General features: G+C 48.9%; 3 protein-coding genes across 16 annotated transcripts in view; 1 reads left to right on the forward strand and 2 right to left on the reverse strand.

Annotated features, from left to right (window-relative positions):
- Positions 1 to 4,118: 4,118 nt before the first annotated feature.
- NONO (non-POU domain containing octamer binding) lies at positions 4,119 to 19,600 on the reverse strand. 8 transcript variants are annotated; one of them, XM_056491666.1, is made up of 11 exons: positions 19,160 to 19,600; positions 17,417 to 17,585; positions 14,617 to 14,837; positions 13,333 to 13,634; positions 11,201 to 11,296; positions 10,127 to 10,323; positions 9,268 to 9,352; positions 8,119 to 8,221; positions 6,749 to 6,791; positions 6,343 to 6,452; positions 4,119 to 5,142 (listed from the first exon to the last, which is right to left on the reverse strand). In XM_056491666.1, exons 2-11 carry the CDS (start codon positions 17,574 to 17,576, stop codon positions 5,005 to 5,007), a joined length of 1,455 nt encoding a protein of 484 aa, XP_056347641.1. In that variant the 5' UTR covers positions 17,577 to 17,585; positions 19,160 to 19,600; the 3' UTR covers positions 4,119 to 5,004. The 8 variants fall into 8 exon arrangements, with proteins under 8 accessions (XP_056347641.1, XP_056347643.1, XP_056347642.1 ...); XM_056491668.1 differs by having other exon boundaries at positions 17,462 to 17,585; positions 19,160 to 19,598; XM_056491667.1 differs by having other exon boundaries at positions 14,617 to 14,810; positions 19,160 to 19,597.
- Positions 18,048 to 20,319, reverse strand: LOC130253308 (basic proline-rich protein-like). The gene is made up of 3 exons (XM_056491797.1): positions 19,843 to 20,319; positions 18,737 to 19,801; positions 18,048 to 18,689 (listed from the first exon to the last, which is right to left on the reverse strand). Exons 1-3 carry the CDS (start codon positions 20,317 to 20,319, stop codon positions 18,048 to 18,050), a joined length of 2,184 nt encoding a protein of 727 aa, XP_056347772.1.
- The window catches only part of ZMYM3 (zinc finger MYM-type containing 3), a 32,446-nt gene continuing 28,642 nt past the window's right edge, over positions 19,135 to 22,938 (forward strand). Inside the window, exon 1 of one of the 7 annotated variants that reach the window (XM_056491663.1) lies at positions 19,135 to 19,237. The gene's annotated coding sequence lies outside the window, so the exon portion shown is untranslated. Of the gene's footprint in view, positions 19,238 to 19,753; positions 19,886 to 22,938 lie in introns of those variants that run through there. The other 6 variants (XM_056491658.1, XM_056491664.1, XM_056491661.1 and 3 more) reach the window with 6 other exon arrangements.

Here is a 22,938-nt window from a genome sequence, read left to right on the forward strand (position 1 = left end):
TGGCTGACACACATGGCAGAGATAAACAGCAGGTACCCAGGGGACTGAGGCTGTGGCAACTCTGTACTCTGCACCTGAGACAGGAATTGAGCTCCCAGCTGCCAATTAAAAATAGAGCCTGTTTGCTTTGTGTACACTTAATTTCATAAACAACAGATCAAAAAAGGAAGTAGAAAAAACCAGAATAAATTATTCTCAAACCCAGCTTAATGTGTTTGCCCTTGAACAATCAGGGTCAGTGTAAAACAGTCCTGCAAGGTCCTGGGGAGAACATACTGGATACCTCCAGGGAAACAAACCCAGCCCACCCCTGACCCTTCAGTCATTCAGGAGGCTCTGTGGAACTGGAGCAGCATGGAGACACTGCATTTCTAAAGTACAGAGTAATTCCCCCATACAGAAGTCTTGTAAGGTGAAGGAATATCCCTGATAAACATATTACCAATATGTAAGCAGCAGGCAGGATTCATGTTTTATTTATTTGGGCAACAAAGTCTTTCTCAAAAGAACATGTGCTGAGCAATTCTGCAGCAATTCTGCCTGGCCACTCTTCAGATAGCGCTGCTGAGGAATTATGTACCACCTGTCCAAGGGGTCTGCACTGCTTGTGCTCAACCGTTCAGAGAACAGGTTTGAAAAAGACCAGAAAATTACCAGAAATGGGGGTATGGGAAACCTCTCCATTCAAGACCACTGCTTTTCTGCAGCTTGGGTTATTACAGAACCATTGCTGCAACACTTCAGTCTCGTTGGACAATTACAACCTCAAACTGGAACCAGCTACCCAGCTGATAAGGATTTTCTCCCTGTAGTTCAGACATTGTCTTTCTCCAGAGACAGCTCAGTTTCTGTATAGCTGAGTTGCTCTTTTAGGAGTTGATTATTCATTCTGGTGCTCACTCTGAAGGCACTTGCAATATTCCTCATCAAAAAGTGCACTTTAGTCCTCAGCTGGAACCAGTCCAAAAGAAGAGTTCAGACTCCTAAGACTCAATCATGTGTCATTAGCTGGCATCCTGAATCAAAACTTGCTGGCTGAAATACCCTGAACTAGCACTGAGTGTGGGCTTTTAGCAGTTTTCCTTCTGAGGGTCCTGTTGCCTTTATAGCAAGGTCACTGTAAGCTTAGTTAAGGCAGAGTGGCCAAACTGTAGTGAGGGAAAGTGCCCCAAAACCAGTGCTGTGCCTGGCTGAGCTCTTTGCTTTCTTACTCTTTTTACTTACATCTGACCCCAGGTAGCCAAGTCACGACCAAGAGAAAAGAGAACGACGGTTCCTTTTAGCAAGGCCATAGAAAATCACATCTTCCTTCTTCCAGCCCCTAAAGGTAGCTCACTGGAAAAGTAGTTTAGCACATACTATCACTTGCAGCTTTCTATGATATATTACAGCTGCTAGTAAGAGGCACTGTGCCAGGAGAAAAAAAAAGAAATGTTTGTCTACTGTTTTGATATGACAAAATTATCCACATACCAGCTGCATTTTTCAGATTTATCTTTAATTCTTGCAAATGCACTCACTACTGCTGAAGAGGAAGCTGCATAAAGCACAAGTTGTAACTTCTGAAGTCCACAAATGATGGGGGTTTAAAGTTAAGAAATAAATTGCTCATCAGTCCTTGGTGTGATACAAACTGATACTGGAGAACTGCATTTTAAACCAGCTGATCAAATATGACAGCAAAAGGCAACGGTTTCTCCTCATAAGAGTCAAAATATTTCATCAGTCTGCAATTACATAATAGCCAGCACTCTGGAAAGGCATGCAGAGGGAAGCATTCCCTTCTGCACAGTGGCTGAACCTCAGCACAGCAGTGCTGTGAACAGCCCAGCCTCAGGAGCTGCACTTGTTACCTGAAACAGGCAGTGCAAGCACCAACACCAAACCCAAAGTGCTTCCCAGAGCAAGGAATTGCTCTGGAGTGAGGCAGCCTTGCTTGCTCCCAGCTGTAAATTTTGAGCAGTGCTAAATTCCTCCTTCCCTATGATTTTACACAGCCTTTTCTCCCAGGGAAAGACAGTAACCAGACCCATCCTTATCTTACACTTGGTCAGGACTGAGGCAGCAGCAGAGTAAAGCTGTAATTTCACATTTCTCCTCTGACTGCTCAGTAACACACAAGCCAGCTGAGCAGTGGACAGATGAAGGAGATAATACAGACACCTGGATGCAACTTCATGGTTTCCTCCCCTCATATTTCACACTTCAGAATAAAACACTGTACTTACCCAAGAGCTGTGGCACTAGTGAATGCCTGCCAGCCTCATTCCAGACACAAGCTACAAGAACAGATTCATCTTCTACACAGCAACAGAAAAGCTAATTAGCAGTCTCACTTGAGATTTTGCAACAGTGAGCTGTCCTAGCAAATGAGCCAGATTAAAAACATCACCAAACTCTTCATACTTCACAATCAAGCTGATAACCACCACTAGATACCATATCATCTCAGCAAACCAGCTGCTGATGCTTTCAAATGTGGAAAGCAAATTAAGAAAAAGAAACAAAGAGCATTGGCTGCAGCCTCTCTCCCATACATCTTATCATCCCATTCCAGGTTAATTAAAAGCCATCGAAAGATGGGTAAACCAATCAAGGCTCCAGAGAATTATTTTACCTTTCCCTATTTAAAGAGTACCTACAGGACCAAACCTTAATATAAGGTTCTTGCTTAGAATGTTTTCGTCTTTCCTATGATTTCACAATTCTTCAAGGCACCTTCTTATGCTTTCAGGGTGTAACACTTTCTCCCTTCTCCCTTTCCCACCTAAATTTATTTCTAAGCTTTTCCCTTTGCAGTCAACTCTGAGAGTCAGTATGAGACCACAACTCACAGAAGGCTCCTGTCCCTACAGATTCCCTCGTGTATTACACCAGATAAAGCATTACTGCTGCCATCAGTGAGTCCCCTCCTTCCTATCCCAGCACAGGAGTTCTGGAACGTCCCAGCCAAAGGCAACTGCAGCACAGAGCAGAGACAGACAACTCTGTACTCTGCACCTGAGAAAAGAATTGAGCTCCAGGCTCCCAGCGACACATGGACAAGTCTAGCACCTCACCTCTGCAACGACAACAGACACATCCAAGGTGTGTCAGCAGCCCCTTTCTGCATTCTAACCTGCTGACGTTAAAGGTCACATTCCAACACTGTTGGGGGTTAGGTTTCTTTTCTTTTGTTCTTTCTTACCTGTAGAATTTTTCCCATGAGTTGCTGGGAAACACTGACTGCTGGTACTTATAGGTACTTGAGGAAACAAAGGGCTGGCTGGGCTCAGGTAAAAGGAAGGCAGGAAGCAGCTACTGAGAAAGGACACCAGCTCTTGTTGCTTGGGAAAAGAAATTTGCAGTAACCCTGCTCAGAACTTCTGTGGGGTGAGCCTCTGCTCATGAGAGCAGCCACTGACCTGGGACCTTATTAACACCTACCTCACTAAAACAGAGACCTCTCCCCATCTGCTCGTGCTCCCGGGAATCCTGAGCCCCTGTCCGTGCCCTGCCGGGAGCCAGGCTGTCGCTGCCCCAGCCCCGCCGCTGCCCTGCCGGGACATCCCTCAGCTCCAGCTACTGCCGCGGGCTTCTCTGATAAATCCCCTCCACCAGCCCGGGATTTCTGCTCCTTCTGCCGTTCCAGCTCAGTGCTCCTCAGTCCTGCAGGGGCACCGGGATCAACAGCCCCAGGGCTTCATGAAGCAAAAGCAGACTCTCCTTCCATCCCCTTCTCAGGCAAGAAGGCTGTCACAGAGTCCCTGCTTCTGTTTGTTATTAATTCCATAGTTGTTGTTTTGTTTGCCTTGTTATAAAAACTAGTAAAGAACTGTCATTCCTATCCTCATATCCCCTTAATTTCAAAATTACAGTAATTGGGAGGGAGGGGGTTTAAATTCTCCAATCCAAGGGAGGGTCCTGCCTTCCCTAGCAGACAGCTTTCTTTCAAACCGAGACAAACACACAAATAAAACTCGTTCTGTGAGAAGGAAAACTGTTAGAAAATTCTCAGGGGTTGAATACCCTCTGCACAGAGCTATGCAAGAACGATTTTCATAATCTGAAGCTTCATTAAATTCAATCCACATGTAGACATTTGTACTAAAAAAACAGAAGAGACAAGACACCAGATAAAAAAGGCTTAAAATCCACTTTAATAATGCATTCCTGTAACATTCCTCAGACAAACTCAAACTTTTTAGTGGGACAATTACAGTTTGTGTTCAAACAGTTTACACTAAATGAAAAATCTTGTAGTACTCCTACACAAAAGACAGGCAAGGTTAGGATTATACAAACATTTGTTTCAGTTAAGTCTTCAGCATGAGATACAGTATCTTTATCCAATAGATTGTACTTTACTACCAGTAAAAATAAAGAGATACAACACGTTATCAAAAAAATCCATCCAAACAAGAACCTCCCAGCCATTCAGGCTGCACGACTGTTAACTACTTCAAAGAAACAAATGGTCCAGGTAAAAAGAGTAACTAACAAGTTAGGAGGAAAAAAAAAATAGAAATAAGAAACAAACAAAATCTCCCCCAAGTCACTACATGACGGATCACTTGGAGCTATATAAATTTACAAAATCATGGGAGCTGCAAAGTACCCAAATGCTGCCCCAGTTCTCCAGAGACCCCCCTGTGCTCTTAAGCAAGGTACACTACACCAAAAGAATGCCAAGACATACTGAAGTTTTATTTAATTTAGTCTCATGATTTCAGCTGCAAATAGGAAAACGGTCAAGGCATTAGGGTCCTTGCAAGATTTTACCATTACTGAACCACGGCAGCCTCCCAGGATCCATTTTTCACTTTGAAATTAGGAATGCACCACATGAAATTTTCTAAAACCTTTACCAGTCAGACTGCACTCCCCTTGCCCTAGAGTGGCTTTACCAAAACAGGCCCTAATTAACTATCTTTAAAATGTCCCCCCTCCCCCCCCAAGTTGAACCCTGTGTGGCCTGCCAAGATTTCCTTCTTTGGGGCGTGTACAGGGGATAGCTTAATCCTGTTAGTATCTGCGACGCTTGTTAGGGCCAAAATCTCCCCCTGGATTTCCTCTGTTGAAGGCAGGCGGGTTCCCTCCCATGGCTCCAAGGCCCTCCATGGCTCCACCCTGGCCAAAGCGGTCTGGAGGTGGTGGTGGAGTCTTGGAACGAGGATAAGCGCAGAAGACACCAGAAGAAAAACAAGGAAGAACAAAGGGCAGTTAAAACCCATTTGAGTTGACTCGAATTCTACCAGGATTCCAAAATTCCAGCTGACCTTGCAGCAAACCTTCACCCCACCACCAACATCCCCATAGTCCCAAAGCTGGACTGACAGCACCACTGCAGAACAAAGCCCCTTTCCCTACAGAACCTGCAGTCAGGCATACTGGGACTCTGTGCACCACCTCACAGACCAGGGCCCTGCTGTGGAGCAGGTGACCCATCAGAACTCACCTTCTCTGGCTTCATCTTCCCCCTTAATTTCCCTGTGTAGTGCACATGCCCTTAGCCTCAGCTGCTTTGCTCTCCCTACCACTTAGGTACAAAAGCTTTTAGACAAATAAAACTGCTCTTCATGATAAAAAAATACCTGTGTCATAGCAGTCATGACAGAGCAAGAAGCCTGAGTAGGAATGTTTGCAGGAAAACTGCTTATTAGACCAATTAATAAAAACCACTGAAGGAAGATGAATTTTCAGGACAAACTCTACTATGACTGCTGCTGTTTCTGCTGGTGACTGGAAGTGCTGACACTGTGGGAGGACCAATCCTTTATGTGACAGAGAGGAATGACAGATGCCACAAAAGCCAGAGTCTATTGCAAAGCCCTGAAGTAAAGTTTAAAACTAAATCAAATACAAAAATTTCAAGAAGTCAAACAAACAAGCATGAAACTCCACTGATTCCTCACTCTTGATCTCCTAAGCAAATTAGCTGAACTCATTCTGGTCTATAAGAAGAGGAGATAACTGTTTTCAGAACTGGGGATGAACAGAACACTCCTGAAAGCTTGGCTTTTTGCCTGCAATAATCTACTCTCAAAAAACTCTTAATTTAACAAAGTGCTTCCCATTAGGTCATTTAAAAACCACCATATATTACTGCTAAGATCTTTCTAACAAGCATTTTTGCACTAGCTCTCTTGGAAGTAAATCAAGCAGTAATTAGACTTGGCTCAATCTCCTGAAAATTATCAGCTAGTATCAAGGCAAGACTAAATTCTAAAGACTTCAGCAGAAGTGAAGCAACAGGTCTGAATAGACAAAGAAGCTTCAACTTCAGCAGTTAGTGCTTAATACTGGAAACAACATAATATGCATTTTAAAGGTGTGCATAAAAAGCAGATGGAGATACACTACCATTCCCATGGCTCCATCAGGGATCATAGCTCCAGGGCCAGCAGCAGGAGGTGCAGGAGCTGGGACATTGGTACCACCCATAGCTCCTCTATTGTTCATGCCAATGGTACCTGGAAAAGAAAACTGACAAATAGTCCTGGCACATACACACAGTGATTGGGGTCTGCTCATCACCCCAGAGCCACAAAACACCATTCCATGCAGGTATTAACCAGCTTTGCACTATCAGGACAAGACAAACTGATCTTCCTTTACAAGATGTTGTGTTTCCTGTAACATGAATACTTCCTCTTTCTAGCCTAAGAGATTAATTTGATTGAGTTTCTAAATAAGAAGGCAATAAAAAAAAAGTGCAGATTTTGTAAGAACGGAAATGAACATGCACAGGAACAAAGAATACTCTTACCTCCCATACCCATCTGTCCCATTCGCATGTCTGGTGGCTCCCTCTGGAAAGACAGACACTCATTTCAACTGATAATCAGGCTTTAAAAAATGTAATTATACAAATTCAATGAGCTCTGAGAATTTACTGCTGAACAATGTGTAGAAAAGTAATTCGCAGGGCAAATTTCAAAGGAAGGCTGGAGCAACCTTCACATGATAGCTGCTGAATAAACAGGTCTTATTTTAAATATCTTATTATAAAAGGCTGTTTTGCAGAATTATAATAAAACATCCAGCAGCAAAGCTGCACATGCAGACTTTAGCAAAGATATCTTGATGGAAAGATGTGCTGAGCAGTAATAACACATTAGATAGAATTAGTTTTGCTACTCTTTCAGCATAGCTAAGAAGCTTTTCCTGTTGAAAGGAATGCAAGCTTACATAAAGACACAATACTGGGTCACTTGCATTATAATACCATTTAGTGAGCTCAATTTCTCTTTTATTAACCAAGCATCAGAAACACCTATCACAGATTTCTCTCACTGCAAAACCTCCTCACCTCAGTGAGGGCACTGCTTTTTTCACAATGGTAAGTGAAGACAACTTTCATGTCATCTGTAGTCTCAGTGCCATTATTTATCACATGAAGGCAGTATTTAGGAATCAGGGTATCTACTGCACAAGGAGAATATTCCCACATTTGGCTCTGTCATGCTCTTGGCCCTTTGGTTTCATACATATTTAGCTATTTTGCCCAGGGGCCAAGCTTCACTAGTAAATATTAAACACTTACCTCCAGCTGCATTAATTCCTTTATACCACCTGAACAGCCCTACAGCTGCCTCCACAATAGAAAGTGTCTGGGACTGGAAATATATTGTAAGGCATTTCTCTATAGAGCTAGAGATACTACTATTGAAATGCAGGTTACCACCAGGTTACATTACAAAAAAAATATCTGACCAACTGACTTTTAAGTACAAGCATATACCACGCCTGCAGCAATGCCTCCAGTTGGGACCATTTTATCATGACTAAGACAGAATGCAAGCTAGGGATATTGCCAGTCATATAATCATAACAAGGTTCTGCTGCAGTGCTTCAGGACAGTGAGTGTGCTGCTGTAAGAACAGAATTAGTCAGCATACATTTTTCTATACAGCAAGACAGCTACAGAGAGTCCTACATAAAGAACTGGAACAGAACTAAGGGATTTAGTTTCTAGGCTAAAATGTATTAAGATTGGAGGGAGTCCATAATTCAGGGTAGAATGCACTACTGATGTACAGTCCTCCAACTGAGTTGAAAACTCACAAAGCCGTGCTGTGGAAGGGAAAAATCTACTGTGAGTGTACAGATGTAATGGAAATGTAGAAGCCCTCATACCGCATCAGCAAAGTTCCCTTTAAAGCCTTCCTGCTGGCGTCTCATCATCTCTTCCTGCTGCCTTCTCATCTCCTCCTCACGGCGCCTGCGCTCCTCCTCTTGCCTGTAAGGAAAGTCCAGGGATGCTCAGCACAACAAACACCACCATCTGCATCACTGTGTTGCAGTGCTGCATCATGGATCTTCATTGGAAACTTTACACTTCAAACTTTGTTTTGAGGAGCTCATTTAAAAAAAACCCACTTGTGTGTGTGTGTGTCTCATGAGGAGCAGCTGAAGGAGCTGGAGTGGCTCAGTCTGGAGAAAAGTAGACTCAAGAGGAATATTATCACTCTCTACAACTGCCTGACAAGAGGGTGGACCCAGGTGGGAGTCAGTCTCTTCTCCCAGATAACAAGTGACAGGACAAGAGGGAATGGCCTACAAGCTGCACCAGGGAAAATTTAGATTTGATATTAGGGAAAATTTCTTGACCAAAAGGGTTACGAAGCATTGGCACAAGCTCCCCAGAAAGTGGTGAAGTCACTATCCCCAGAAGGATTTAAAGGATGTGTAGATGTGGTGCTTCGGGACATGGTGGGCTTGGCAGTGTTAGATTTGCAGCTGAACTCACTGATCTTAACAGTATTTTCCAAGCCTATGTACACAGCAGGTCCCAAATGCATGCTGACTACATGCAGCATCATGCATCAAGCCTGATTGCTCTCAAGCCCCTCCTATTACAAATACTCTCGTAGTCTTCCTGGAGTTTCTCAAAACGACACCAAGACAAGGAAGTGTTACAATGGAGAGAGAGATATCTGAGAACAAGTTACCTCTCAAATGGTAACAGAGATGCTGGAATGGGATTTACTGATCTGCAGCACTGAAGCCATTAAATCACAGCAGAGATTCTGATTTTTCTATCTGCCTCATAAAGAAGCTTAACTAAGACACAGAAATGTGGAGAAGCAAATACTAATCAGTGGAAGAAACTCCTAACTCTTCCATCTTAAACCAAGTGTACTCTCTCCCCTATGAACAAAAAAAGCCCAAAGTAACAGCCACACTTCAGGCAGTAATTAAATTGTCACAATGAATAATTAGGTGCAGTTAAAAGGTGTTTTATTCTTCTATGGATTCACAGCATTTCACAACCTGCCCCTTTACCTGAGTTCCAACTGTTTACGTTTTTGTACTTCTTGGTTATGCAATTCCTCCATTCTCCTCAGCTCCTCCTGGCGTCTCATTAAATCTGAGTAAGACAACAATAAAACACAAAATCAGACTCATCTCCCATGCCACCTCTTATGAATTCCTGAACTAGAACTGTAACACAGAAGAGAAAAAGGTAACAGAGCCTTCATCAATACAGTAGTATTTCTCTACATTAGGTTCAACAAGATTCACCGTCAGGTCCTGCCCTGGGGTCACAACAACCCCTGCAGCTCCAGGCTGGGGCAGAGGGGCTGGAAAGTGCCTGGAGGGAAAGGCCCTGGGGGTGCTGGTCAACAGCAGCTGAACATGAGCCAGGTGTGCCCAGGTAGGCAAGAGGACACTGGCACCTGGCCTGTCCCACCCGTAGTGCGGCAGCAAGACCAGGACAGTGACATCCCCCTGACTGGGCACTGGTGAGGCCACTCCTCAAATCCTGTGTCCAGCTCTGGGCCCCTCACAACAAGAAAGAGGCTGAGGGGCTGGAGCATGTCCAGAGAACGGAACAGAGCTGGGAAGCGTCTGGAGCACCAGGCAGATGGGGAGCAGCTGAGGGAGCTGGGGGAGCTCAGCCTGGAGAAAAGAAGGCTCAAGGAGACTCTTGTTCTACAAGTACCTGAAAGGAGGTTAATGTTTGGACTTGCTGATTTCTTCTACCTACACAATTATAGGATTCCATTTATTTGCTGCTACCATGCTTTGTTAAAAGACAAGCCACCACCATGGCTCCCCTTCAGTGGTCTCTAGCCAGTCTGTTGAGCCACCCACTCCTGGATGGTGCAGGGCCCTGACCCATCCTGTATTTATCTGGTACCTTGCCGCATGAGCATCACTTGGTGCTCATGGCGAGCTGCTTCCATTTCCATTTCCAGCTTCTCTCGAGCTTCCTTGATGTTGCGATCTACTTGTTCCTGCTGCTGCTTCTCCATCTCTATCAAAGCCTTCCAACGCATGGCATATTCATATTCAAAGCTGCCAGGCTGTGCAAACCGAGGAGGCTGCTCACGCTCCCTGTCAAACAATGAAGGGCTAGTGAATGCTTCAAGAGAGCAAGGAGGAACCCAGAAAACTCCATTTGTGTGTCAAATGCAATAGCAGGCCCTTTCAACAGTTGACTGTGCCTGAGACACCAGTTTGTCTACTCCTCAGGCATCATCTTATTCCTGCATGGAAGCTGTCCCCTTCCCTAACAATGACACTGCTTTCATAAGACACCAAAAGATTCTGGGTAAAGAGATTTAGAAATACCCTTGAAAGTAACAGCCTTTACTCCTGCTGCACATCTTATGGACAGATGCACTCCAGAAACAAACACTGCCCAAATGTTCACATTTATCACTCTTCACCTGCAGAACAGGACTATTTCTAATTCCACCTCCTAAAGCTCTCATCTTCCTTACTTGAAAAATTCATGAGCTCACATGGCTTGCTAACGCCAACTGCTCAGATCACAGGATTTCTATCTACATTGTGAAGCCTTCTAAGACTCTGGTTTTATACCTGGATAGCTCTAGAATGTCCTAATGCTAGTCACATAATTCCTTAAATTTCTATTGTGGGCTCAAGTGTTTCCTACATAGACTTTCTGTAATACTTCCCAGGGAATCTCATGTCTGTGTTATCTCAAATTGACCAAAATTTTTATTTCAACAACTGAAATGAACTTATACAAAATATGTGAAGGCTGCCAGTCTTATCCAACAGTGTGGATTCAAAATCACTGATTTCTTTTAGCCAGTCACGGCAAGAGAACAGTGAATGCAACTCTCCTTCCAAAGTCAGGTCACATTTATGGAAAAAGAAAAGGAGGACCTGATGAGCCACCCTTCTAAGACTGAGACACTAGCCCACAGGCACTCTCCTCTCCTGCTACATGCCAGGCACATACTTGTGATATTGCTGGTTTTTGATGACTAGTTTCTCTGGTAGACCCTCCTCGTCATCATACTGGTCCATGGGCTCCACAGTGACAGGGCGAGGGAATCTGTAAAGAAATAGTGAGGTGCTTTCAAGAAAATTCAAGAACAAGCTTGCAGTTTTGGAAAGCACAAATTACGTTGCTTTTAGCATTGCTCAAAGAAACTCAGAGCAGGGGATCTCAACCAAAGTGAAAACAGAAATCACTATGAACACTCTTTCTTCTTTTTTTCTAGAACAGGACTGTAACTGTTAATCAAAATCCTAGTTTAATCCAAACCAAAATTGTACTGAAAGAACAATATTTGTAGTTACTTGGCTCAAATTAACAGCTTAACTGGAATCCTGATATGCTCCAGCAGGATCTACTCAGCATGAAGTCTTGTCTCTAGAGTGTCACAAGTCCATCTGTGCCTTTTTATGGCTGTCTAAAGCAAAGAGTCACTACACACTCCTCACTGGAGGCTGCAGGCTGTACCATCCAGTCATACCCTCCTGCTGAGGCCACCATATGCTACTGTTGCTTGGCAACAGTGCTCTAGGAAGGTGCACTGGGCTCTCCTCTGAATTTCCACCCCCAGGGAATCCACTGGTGCACTTCACAACAGACACTGCAGATGTGTGCTTCTGGCTTCTGCATGCAGAAGGAAGTATTGACCTGCTCTCTGAACCAGCTCTCCCCCACAGCATGGACATTGCTCATCCTCAGCATAAAGCAGCACCCCATCTTCCCAAGAGCTCCTCAGTCCCATGTCAGGGCTGGGGAAATGGAGAGATGATCCTGTTGTGCCAAGTGGCAATGGGTACCCAGGCTCCAGCAGGACATGGAAGACTAAAATCCCTTTCCTCAGCTGAAGATCCATAATACAGCTTTTCACTTTGATGCGACGTATCCCATTATTAATAATCTTATTTTCTAACATGAACCAATTTCAAACAGTTTATCTAGCTTTCCTGGCTTGAACTAGGACAAACCAGAACAAGTTTAATCAAAACCAAACCATAACTAGAAAGAAATAACAGACTTGTTTTGTGGTCTTACATATCAGAACCTAATGTACTGATAGCTATAAAGAGACTGAATGCTAATCTTAGTTATGAATTGAAAGTGATTAGTTTTGCATGATCACTTTTAAAAATCTGTTTTCATGGTTCTTTCAGGTACAGACTTCTGAATCAGCAAAAGCTTCCTAACAGTAATCCTCCTGTAGAGCACTACTCACTACTCTGGTTATCCTCAAAGTGTCAGGGAGAAAAACTGGTATTTAAAAAAGAAATAAGCAAAACCTGCTTTTTGAAACTGAATGTGCTTGTACAATCAAGCTGTGCCACTGTACAGCTTGTGCCACTGTAGATCTGCAGGTGAGAAGTAGGTAGCTTAAAAAAAATTACTTCACAAATGAGCAATATAGCCCCATTTCAGGAAGTGTTCTGATCACAAGTTCTAGGAGCATAATACAAAATAGAGTAATTTTTTCCAAGAGGTCAGAAATTGCTTCCTCTTAGAGCAACAAACCGCTTTGTGGAATGCAACTGGAATTGGGCATTTGCTTGAACAAGTTCACATGATTATGGAAGAACATGCTTCTCTGCTTTATTACATTCAAGCACAGGGAAAACAGTTTATAATGGTGAAAACTCCAAACAATCCAATCTATCTGAGCAGCCTCTCCAACAGATCCAATGCTCAAAGTGGCATTCCACCCCAGCAGTGCAAGCTACAAGTGGAATCCCATGCCAAGACTCTCCCCTGTAGTGACCCAGAGTGTCCAATTAAAACACTTGCACTTGGTTTCCAAACAAGTTATGTGGATGGTCTCTGAAATAGGTCCTGTTCCTAAAGGTTGCTTTAATTGCCCTAAGGTTGTTTTATGGAGAAAGTTTACTTGGAAGTTCTATGCACTTACCCCACTAGCAGCTTCCCAGAAGAAAGTTTTCAGACACAGAATGTCTCGTGTTGGAACAAATAAAATACTCCCCAGGCCAATCCCCCTAGCACCTCGTGTCCCATCTGTCCCCTGTGGTGCTAAGAACCAGCGTTCACCAGCCAATGCCACCCAACCTGCACATGCCAGCAGAGCACCTCTCTCTTTCCACACTTACGTAGTCAGCAGGAAAGACCCATCACTACATCTATCCAGCGCTTTCCTAGCGGCAGGCTTCCCTGAGAACTCCACAATGCCTTTCCCAGAGGATCGTCCTCTGTCATCCACAATAACCACAGCCCTTTCCACCTGGCCAAACACTGAGAAGGCTTCCTCCAGGAGCTCATTGGACACAAACTGAGGCAGGTTCCTGACTGTCAGCGAGGCGCTGTGGCAGGCAAAGCGCACTCGGAGCTGCTTCCCACGGAGAGGCATGTTGTCCAGTTCCACCTTGGCAATCTCTGCCAGAGTGCGAGTTTCCTGCAGATAAAAACAGCCATCAGCAAGCTCTCAGTAAAGCACGGGATTAAACATGAGCTTATTCCTCTGTAACAACTGCTTCTGAGAGAAATAAATGATTCTCCCCAGCTTGGTAAGAAGAGTGCCAAAAAAATCACAGCTATTCCTTATCATGAATGACTGAACAGCCGAAGTTTGGGGACAGGGAGGGTGAGAAATATATAACAAATACCTAAGTTTAGTCCAATGGCTAATATGACCTAAGCAAACACAGAAATTTTCATTATCACAAATAATTATATTAAGGCTAAAGCACCTTTTTTTTTAAAAAACAAACACATTTTAAAAAAATAACCAAGACTCATCTACTAACCAAGTCTGACAAGGAAATGCTGATAGTATGACAATCCATGAAAGACCACCTATGCCACTTTCACACCTTTCCACTACTTAAGTCACTACAAAGCAGTTGCACTACATGAAAGCAGCCCAGATGTGGGTGTGGGGACCTCATTCACTCACCTCAGGGCTCTCAGAAATGTGGTGCATGAGCCGCAAAAATCTATGGTGGTAGCTACTTTCCATCCAGACACACTTCAATGTGATCATCTAGAGATCCCCTACCCCAAGAGCATTAATCACACCAGAAACACTGCATGACAAACTATGCCCAAAGGAATTCCATATTCCAGAAATAGAGAAGTTCTCTTTGTCTATAATAGCATCACATTCATGTGGGGCTTTTCTGCTTTCTACCAGCTGATTTCAGAATAAATTTATCAGATCTCTCATAACTGCTGCCACAAGCTGCCTAAATTCACATTTCTTTTCATAACAAGCTCTAGACAAACCACTTGGAAGCTAATCCCATATTCCAGGTTACTAAAACCATCAGGAGGTGTAATCAGCAAGACATCTGAACATCTACTACTTTCAATTAGCAATACTGCTCCACTGTGAGCCATCACCACAAAAACTCCCCCAAAGGTGCCAAGTCACTCACCAGCCTGATAAAACCAAAGCCTTTGTCCTTGTGTATGAAGACTTCCCCTGCCTTGCCATACTTCTCAAACAACTTTCTCATCTCTTCCTCTGTAATATCTGGGGGCAGATTCCCCACAAAGAGGCGGCTTCTTTGGGTGAAGGTCTTTTCACCGGGTTTCCGGAAATTCTTCAGGTCAATAGTCAGGCCTTCATCTGAGGGGAATAAGGTACACAGCTGCTCTACAGTTGGGGGGATAAATTTTATTAGGTTTCATCACAGTGACCACAGAGACACAGGATAATACAGGTAACACCACCCATTAATTTTGGTATTAAATCTCTCCAGCCATCTCTCCAGCAATATGGGGATTTAATTTCAGAATGGCCCCATAGGTTTTTTTAAAGAAAACTGAACCTCAATGCTCATTAACACTAGTGAATGACAGTCTAGAACTGGAGAAAACAACACACTGCAGCTTGAAATGACATGAGATATTTCACTCAAACTTTTTGAGATCTGGTCAAGATAACTGGCCCACAAAAAACGTCAATTGTAGTCACAACACAGGATTTTGTTATTACAACATAAATAATTACAGAAATGCCACAGTTTAGCCAGAAAACATTTTTACTGAAAAACATACCAAAACAACTCCAAATATCTAGAAAAATAGGAAAATCAGAGGAAATTTTGTTCAGACAGATATAATTTCAGATAGCTATCATTCTATGAGATGGGTTCCAGAGTATGAGTTTCCAAGCTGAAGAGAAGGCTGGAATAGTGAAAATAGTGGGGAAAAATATCAACCCAAAAATTTTTTAAAAAAACAACCCATCCCAAAAACCAGCCATATAGGCGATCCCTCAGAAAAATTACAAGATTAATTACAAAGAAAAAAAATCCCTATTCAGTAAGTCACCCTAGAAGGGATTTTTAAATTTGGAAGAAACCTCAGAGATCAAACCCAAGGTTAAAATATTTTCTAAGCTATCCAACAGAAATAAACCCAAACAGTAACATTCTCAAATCCCCACAGGCATATACAATCTTTAACTCTTAATTCAGCAAGAGTCCAGCATGATCCTGAAAGCTCTGTTATGTGCCGGACACAGGGATGGATTTAGCATGACTTTATCTTATCATCCTGAGCCCCATTTCCTTAAACACACATGGAACTACACCACCCAGGACTACAGGGCACAGAAAGCAACAGAGGACACAAGTCATGGTCAAGCACATGAAATAAACTGTGAACATCAATGGTTTGGCTCCAGCTACAAAGCAGGACACTAAATGAGAAAGACTCTGCATGCAAAGACAATACACTGCAAGGACAACCCTTTGATAGGAGTAAGCACACCTCTATGGCAAACACTAAATAGCCAGACTGAGTGTGGCCAGAGAAGAGCAGTGAGAGTAAGATATCTACTTGATACAGCAAAAGTGTAGGAGTGAAATGTTTTGCCTTGTTCACAGCATTACTAGGAGTATTTGGGAATAATTGCAAGGCCTGTGGATACAACAGGAGGTACTTGGAACAGTTACACTCGGGGTACACACAGTACCACTGTTCTGCCTCAGAGATCCACGCAAAGGAGTGAGACACAGTCACTCACTACAAGCTGATCCCTGTGGGAACTCCCCAGTACAGCTGTACTGTTATTGTTTTCAACCTGATTGGAAACGTCTGCTCTGCCACCCTTGTCTGTTATTGTCTGGGAACTGATAAAGAGCCTGTTCAACTCGACCACCTAACAAAAACATGCCAGATTTTTACCAACCCAGTATCCTTGACACAAAAAACCCCACTCGGAGGTGGGTGACTTCTACACATTTTTGTTTTAAACAGCCAAAGTGTCCAAACTTAAAAAAAAAATAAAAATAAAATCCACATCTAATAATAAAGCACTTTCTCCCTCCATCCACCCAAAAAAAAAAAAAAAATGCTAACGGGGATGTCTTGCCACCATTTTTCTAAACGATCAGGCTGGATCAGTTCAGGACCCCGAAGCCATGAACGCGTCCTGTCACAGCTCACAAGCACCCGCTCTAGAGCGCCAGTCCACACCGAGCAGGAAAACCCAGAAACCCGCTGCAGCAGAACGGCTTTCATCAATGTCCACTGGCATTAAGCACTAAGTAAAGCCTGGTTCCTCATTATTAAAAAAAAAAAATTAAAAAAAAAAAAAAAGCCAGTCTTAAGGGGTGCCTCCAGATTGCTGTAACAACGTTCTCACTACAACATAATCTTCACGGAGAACAAACTTACTTCTGTATAACCTAGCAATTGCTCTAGCAATCAAGCTTCTTATGTTTCCAGCTTCCTAAGAAAACCTGTATTGAGAAGCCGTCTGTTATGCCCGGGGTAAAAACAGGAACCAGACAATGAGAGACAACGCTTACAGACACATTGTCAAGAACGCAATGACTTCCAAACTGTAAGTGGCCTTTTCCTGAGATTTTTGAAGCAAAGACAGAACCTCTATATCGTTGCCCTGGTTTTGGGAACGCATAAAAGTTACGAACACAAGAAACTTAGGATAAAACGCTACAGGAGTCACGTGTACCTTGGAGCGGACTGAGCAAAACCAACAGAAATTCCACAAACACAACCCACGCGCAATTAAAACCGTGATTTCCAACAACGGGGAAAAACTGATATAGCAGGAGATGCTGCAGCCTGCCTGGGGATCTAAGGATTTATTATTTTAACTTAGAAAGCCAGGTTCCTTTTGTTCCTGCCGAGACCTGTTGCACCCCGAGGGCCGCAGCTAACGCGAGGTTTCCCGCGGCACCGAAGCGGTCGCTCAGCGCCTACCCAGAGCGGGGCCGGGCGGGCCCCCGCGGCGGGCCCGGGACTCACTCTGGCTGTTGGCCTGCTGCCCGTTCGCGGGGATGGACGGCGGCGGGTGCTGCTGGTGCTGCTTGCGCGGAGCGTGGTTCTGCTTCTCCATGTTGAACCCCTTGTTGCCCTGCATCTTCCCCACCTAAAAGCAACACACGCACGGTCGAGAAGCGACTCGGAGCTCGGACCCGGGTGGCTCCCGCCGGCCCCTCGTGCAGGGGCGGGGCGGGCCGCGCAGGCCGCGCCGGGCCCCGGCACAGCCTCGGCGGCGACGGAGCGGGGCCGAGCCGCGACCCTACCGCCCCCGCGACCTCACCTGGCGGCAACACCGGACAGGGACACGGACACCGGGACAGGCACCGGCCCCGGACACAGACACGGGCACCGGGACCGCGGCGGCCCTGAGCGGAGAGCGCGCGGCCGGAACTCGCGCAGCCTAACACGGCGCCCCTCTCCCTGAGCTCCTATTGGCCACCCGGCGCCCGCCGCCGCGCCGCTAATTGGCCAATGCCGCCATCACTCACAGCGGCCGCCGTAGTAGGGCGGAACCAAGTGGCCGTGCGGGGATTCCATTGGTCAGCGGAGCAGCCGCGCGCGCTGCCAATCACGGCCGTGGGCACCAAGCTTGGGTGAGAGGCGAGCGGGGGACAAAGGGAGCGCCGCGAGCCGCCCCGCGCGCGGCGCGCAGGCGCGGTGCGGGCGCGCGGGGGCCGCGCGCTTTTAAAGGGCCAGCAGCGGCGCCGAGCGCGTGCCGCCCCGCCGCGCCCCCCGACGTGCGCCCGGCATGGCAACGGGGCGGTTCCGGGGTTGGCTTCTCCACCCCGGCGGGTGAGCACCGGAGACCGGGCAGCGCCGGGGGGCCAGCGTGTGCCGATCCGGTCTCCTCCAGGTGTCCTCCAGCCCCGTGCCCGCTCCTTGCCGCGTCCAGCCGCGGGCGACCCCTCGTCGTCCGGACCTCGTTCCCGTCGCTGCCCCGCTGCGGGGGGGAAGGCGGCTCGGTGCGGCTCGGCAGAAGGGTCTCACCGTGCCCCGCCCCTGGGAACGCACCGGGCGCTGTGGGAGCGCGGTCGGATGCTGCCTCGGGCGGGTTTCGTTTCACCGCGTTGCAATAAACGCTCCCGCTTCCCGCCGCCTCAGCGGTGCAGGTGCCCGCGGCCAGCCCGCTCCCCGGCCGCGGGACCCCCGGGAGGCTCGCTGCCCTCGCGGAGTGCCCGCTTTCCCCCAGCTCCGCCGCCCGCTCCCCGCCCTGCCCCCGGGCTCCAGCCCACGCTCAGCGCTGGCACCCCTGTGTGCCCGCAGGCTTGGGAACCGCAGGTTCCCGGGGGCGGGAGCGGTGGGAGAGCCCCACAGCGCAGTGGCGCGGCCAAGACCAGGATGCTGCCTCGCTGAGACGGAGGGGGCCCGGCTCCTGCCGGCAGGGGAGCCCCCAGAGAGGACGGGGCCAAGCCCGATGGGGGGAGCAGCCGGGGGGCACGGGTGGAGGCGGGAAGGGGTAGAGGTGCCGCGGGCGGCGAGGCCAGGTGGGCGCTGCCGTGGCTGGGGAAGGGCACCCCGGGCTACGCGCGCTGTGGCGGGGGCGCAGCCCGGGCACGGGAGGGGGATTCCGAGTGAAGGCGGTGCCGGGAATGGGGGGCGCCGGCCCAGGCGGTCCCTCCCGGGGGCGGTGCCGCGTCCTGGGCCCCCGCGGAAGCCCCGCCCGGCCGCGCTGTCACTCACCGCCCCGGGGAGACGCTCCAGCTTCGGGGAGGCGGTGGCGGCACCCGGGCTCGGCCGGGTGGGTCTCCCCGCGTGCAGGTAGAGGTCGTGGTGGCGAGGCTGGACCGGACCCCCCGGGACGGCAGCGGGGCTGGGGCCGGGAGAGGCGGCAGCGAGAGGGTTAAAGGGGGGGCGGGGAGCGGGGTGACGAGCCCATTCCGTGCGATCCGCTCCGCGCTTTGCGGGCGGCCGCGCGGGCACCGGCGGGAAGCGGGGCGCCCCGTTCCGGCCCGCGCCTCCCGCCGTGCTCCCCCCCAGCACCTCGCCGTGCCCCGCCAGACCGCGGCCGCCGCCCGCGCCCGGCTCCGTGCTGCTCGCCCTCTTGGATCCGCTCCGCCAGGCGGATCCGCCCCAGGTTTTCCAGCCGCCCGCCGCGGTCCGGGCTGTCGCGCCGATCCCGCGCTCGGGGCTCTGCTCCGCGTTTCCGCGGCAGCCGCTCGTGAGCGAGTCTCGCGAGCCCAGGCCCCACCGCGGCCAATGAAAGCGCGTCCCTCGCTCCGCGCAGCCAATAGGGCGCCGCCGCCGCCCCCCCGTCGGGTTGCAGCGCGTTGAGGGCTCCGAGCGGCGCCTCCATTTAAAGGGGCCGCGACCCGAATCCGGGTTCTGGGTAGAGCGGGCGGCGCAGCACCGGGAGAGCCAGGTACGAGCGGTGGCGGCCGCGGGCGTGCCCCGGCGGCGTCCAGCGAGGTGCAGATGGGGCCATGGGCCGGTCTTAGGGCTCCGCGAGGAGGGGGCGGGGCGGGCGCGTGCGGCGCGGGTACCGGGGGTGGGGGGGTGGGTGATCCCGGGGGGGCGAGGAGGCGAGGGGTGCCTTGCGGAGGGGCGTGGCCGACGCCCCACGAGGGGGCGTGGCCAGTGCCGCTCGCCCCGTCCCGTGGCGGCCGCTTGGGGGCGCCCTGCGGCGGGTCCCGGGGGGCTGAGGGGGGAGCCTTACGCGATCCTCGCCCCTTATGGGGGATCTGGGCTATAGGGACCCCGGGATGGATGGGGAGCCCCAGTCTGACCCTGGTGCAGCTCCAGTCCAGGGGAGATCCCAATGCGACTTGCGCTGCGGTGCGGGGGAGGCGGTGGTCTTTGCACCCCTCCCTATATGGCTGGGGAGTGCGCTTGTCTGGACCCATCCCCGCCTCGGTTCCATGGAGATCCCCGTGCGGCCCTCGCTGGGGAGGGGGCTGGTCTCTGGAGTCACCTGGCATGGATGAGGACCCTCATGTGATCCCCATCCCCGACCCGGTGCAGAGCGCATCCCTGTGCCCCTTGCCGTGGGAGGGATCGTGCGACCCTTATGCCTTTCGAGTGGGTTCTGGCCTCTGGGTTCCCCTGCTATGGTCTGACCCTCATTCCCACCCTGCTTCCATGGAGACCCCAGTGAGATCCTTGTCCCTGTTGCGGAAGGTGGTCTCTGGGCCCCTTGCGATGGAGGGGGAGCCCCAGCCTGGCCCCCATCCCTGTTGTGGGGGGCAGCCCTCGTGGGGGCGGTGGCCAGCTGTGCCCCCCAGCCGTGTCAGTGCCCAGGCACAGGCTGGGCCCTGGCTCCATGGCTCCTGGGAGGCCCTGGAGTGCTCAGCACAGCGGGGCCTGTCGTTGCTGAGGAGCTGTGCTGAGCAGTGGCATCAAACAGCCCTGGCACCCTCTGCCCCAAAGCTCTGCCCTGGCACCCACCCTGGCTCAGCTCTCCCTGTGTCCCCAGGGGGATCAGCCTTTATGGTGGTGTCACCACACACAGGAGCAAAGTCTGTGGGGTTCAGCAGCTGCTGCTCTGTGAACTGGACAACCTTTCTCAGCCTTCCTCCTGTGTGTAGGGGAGTCTGGAGCCTTCTCAAGGCCTGGTGGGTATGTGCATCCCTGGACACCATGTGCTGCTCTCGAGGATCTGGCCCCATGAGAGAAAGGTGCAGCCCCACAGGGCTGAAGCTGTCTTGGGCTGCTGCAGGAGGCCCCTGTTGAATCTGTTGAATCCTCCCCATGTGGGCAGCCTAGCTGTGGCCAGCAAGGTGCCCTGGGGAGCCTCAGGTACTTCCTGTGTGGTTTGTAGAGGTGGAGGCAGGCCTGGCGAGGCAGGGAGCTGGCTGTGGTATGTGCCTGGCCTTTTCCGGCCCTGGCAGTCAGATACACTTGTGTGGGCAGAGGCAGGACTGGACGTGGTCTGTGTCAGGTGATGGTGGGGGTAGGATTTTCATCTGAGTGCTGAGGTATGGTTTCTGGAGTCTCTTTTGATGAGGATGAGAGCTGTTTCATTTGTGCTCTCCTCTTCTGCTGTGCTTCCAGGTATGGCTTTTGTTCTAGGCTGTAACTTCTTTCCCTTTCATTGCAGCTGCAATCCCCAAGAAAACTTTTAATCTGCATTTGCTCACCTAACCCTGCCTAGCCTGGGATCAAAGCTGGTGATAAGAGCATAGCCCTGTTGTTATTGTGAGCTCAGCCTTATGAAAGGAACATCCACAGCCTACAGAGCTGTAATGACTAACCTGAGCCTCATAGCTCCATAGTGCATATTTGCACAACCTCTTTTTCTCTCTGCACCTGCTCACGTCCTTCTCACTATGAGTGCCCTTGCTTTGGAAGATGACAGTAACATCAGATTCTTCCACATCTCTGGCAGCCAGAGAGCAATGGCCCAGGCTGAGCCCATGGCCTCACTTCAGGGGCAAAGCCCCTTGTATGATATCTTTATGGATGTCTTGCTTTCAGTGATGCTGGGATGTACAAATCTGATGGACACAGATGTGCTGGCAGAAGCCTTGTTGCAGAAGGGTTGTGGTCAAAGCAATCCAATGGAAATATGGAGTAGGCTACAGCTATGACAATGCATTTGTTAGCTTAGCGAAGGCAGTGCTAAGGATTTGACTGGATTTGTGTTTTAGTCTCAGTTTTATTAACTTCTTCCTCTGCTGATGGTACACATCAGGAAATGGCAGTGTTTGAGACCATCCTCACCAGTTCTGCTGGCCATGGGCTCTGGGGCTGTGTCCTGGCCACAGGCCTGATCTGCTTACCCAGCCCTGGGCAGCCCAAGGGGAGGAGGTGGTCTCTAGACAATGTGAGATATTGCTCTGTTCAGCACAGCCTTACCCAGGGTCAGTTTGAACAGCTGCATGTGAGGTGAGGCCTCCCAGCACTGAGATCCCTTTTCAAGTCCCTGGGGGCAGGCACTTTGCAGAGAGGTCTGGGACTGTCAGTGGGGCAGAGGAGTCAGCTCACACTGCGTTTCTAGTATTTTGGCTCTGTAAGGCCTCTTAAGGAAGATTACATGTTTTGCTCTCGAAGATACATCCTCTCAGAGACTCTGCCCTTTTGTCTTCTCTCTCTTCCCTGTGCAGTAAGGTCACAGAACCACAGGCAGGTTTGGATTGTAAATGACCTCAAGAAGTATCTGGTCCAACTGACCTCCTCCTCACAGCAAAGCTAACTTGAGGCCTTGTTGTTCAGGGCTTTGTCCAGTTGGATTTTGAGGACCTTTAGGCATTCTGTGGCCTGTTCCCAGGCTGGAGCACTCTTCTGAAGAGTCACCTGCTGTCCCTGCAGCTGTCCTCTCCAGCTGTCTGTGGCTGCTTGTGGAACGTGCCAGAACACTTTGTCAGGTGTTCTGATGCCTTCCTGCAGCATTTGGGCAACAGGTAGAGAGACCTGATAACCATCTGTTTTTTACTACTTCCAGGTCTTCTATTTTATTTAAATAATTGTCTTGATATCATTAGGGCAGCTTGGACACACACTGCTCAAGCATGCTGTACCTCCAA

The sequence above is a fragment of the Oenanthe melanoleuca genome, chromosome 4A (genome assembly GCF_029582105.1).
Source record: "Oenanthe melanoleuca isolate GR-GAL-2019-014 chromosome 4A, OMel1.0, whole genome shotgun sequence".
In the NCBI taxonomy this organism is placed as follows: Eukaryota; Metazoa; Chordata; class Aves; order Passeriformes; family Muscicapidae; genus Oenanthe; species Oenanthe melanoleuca.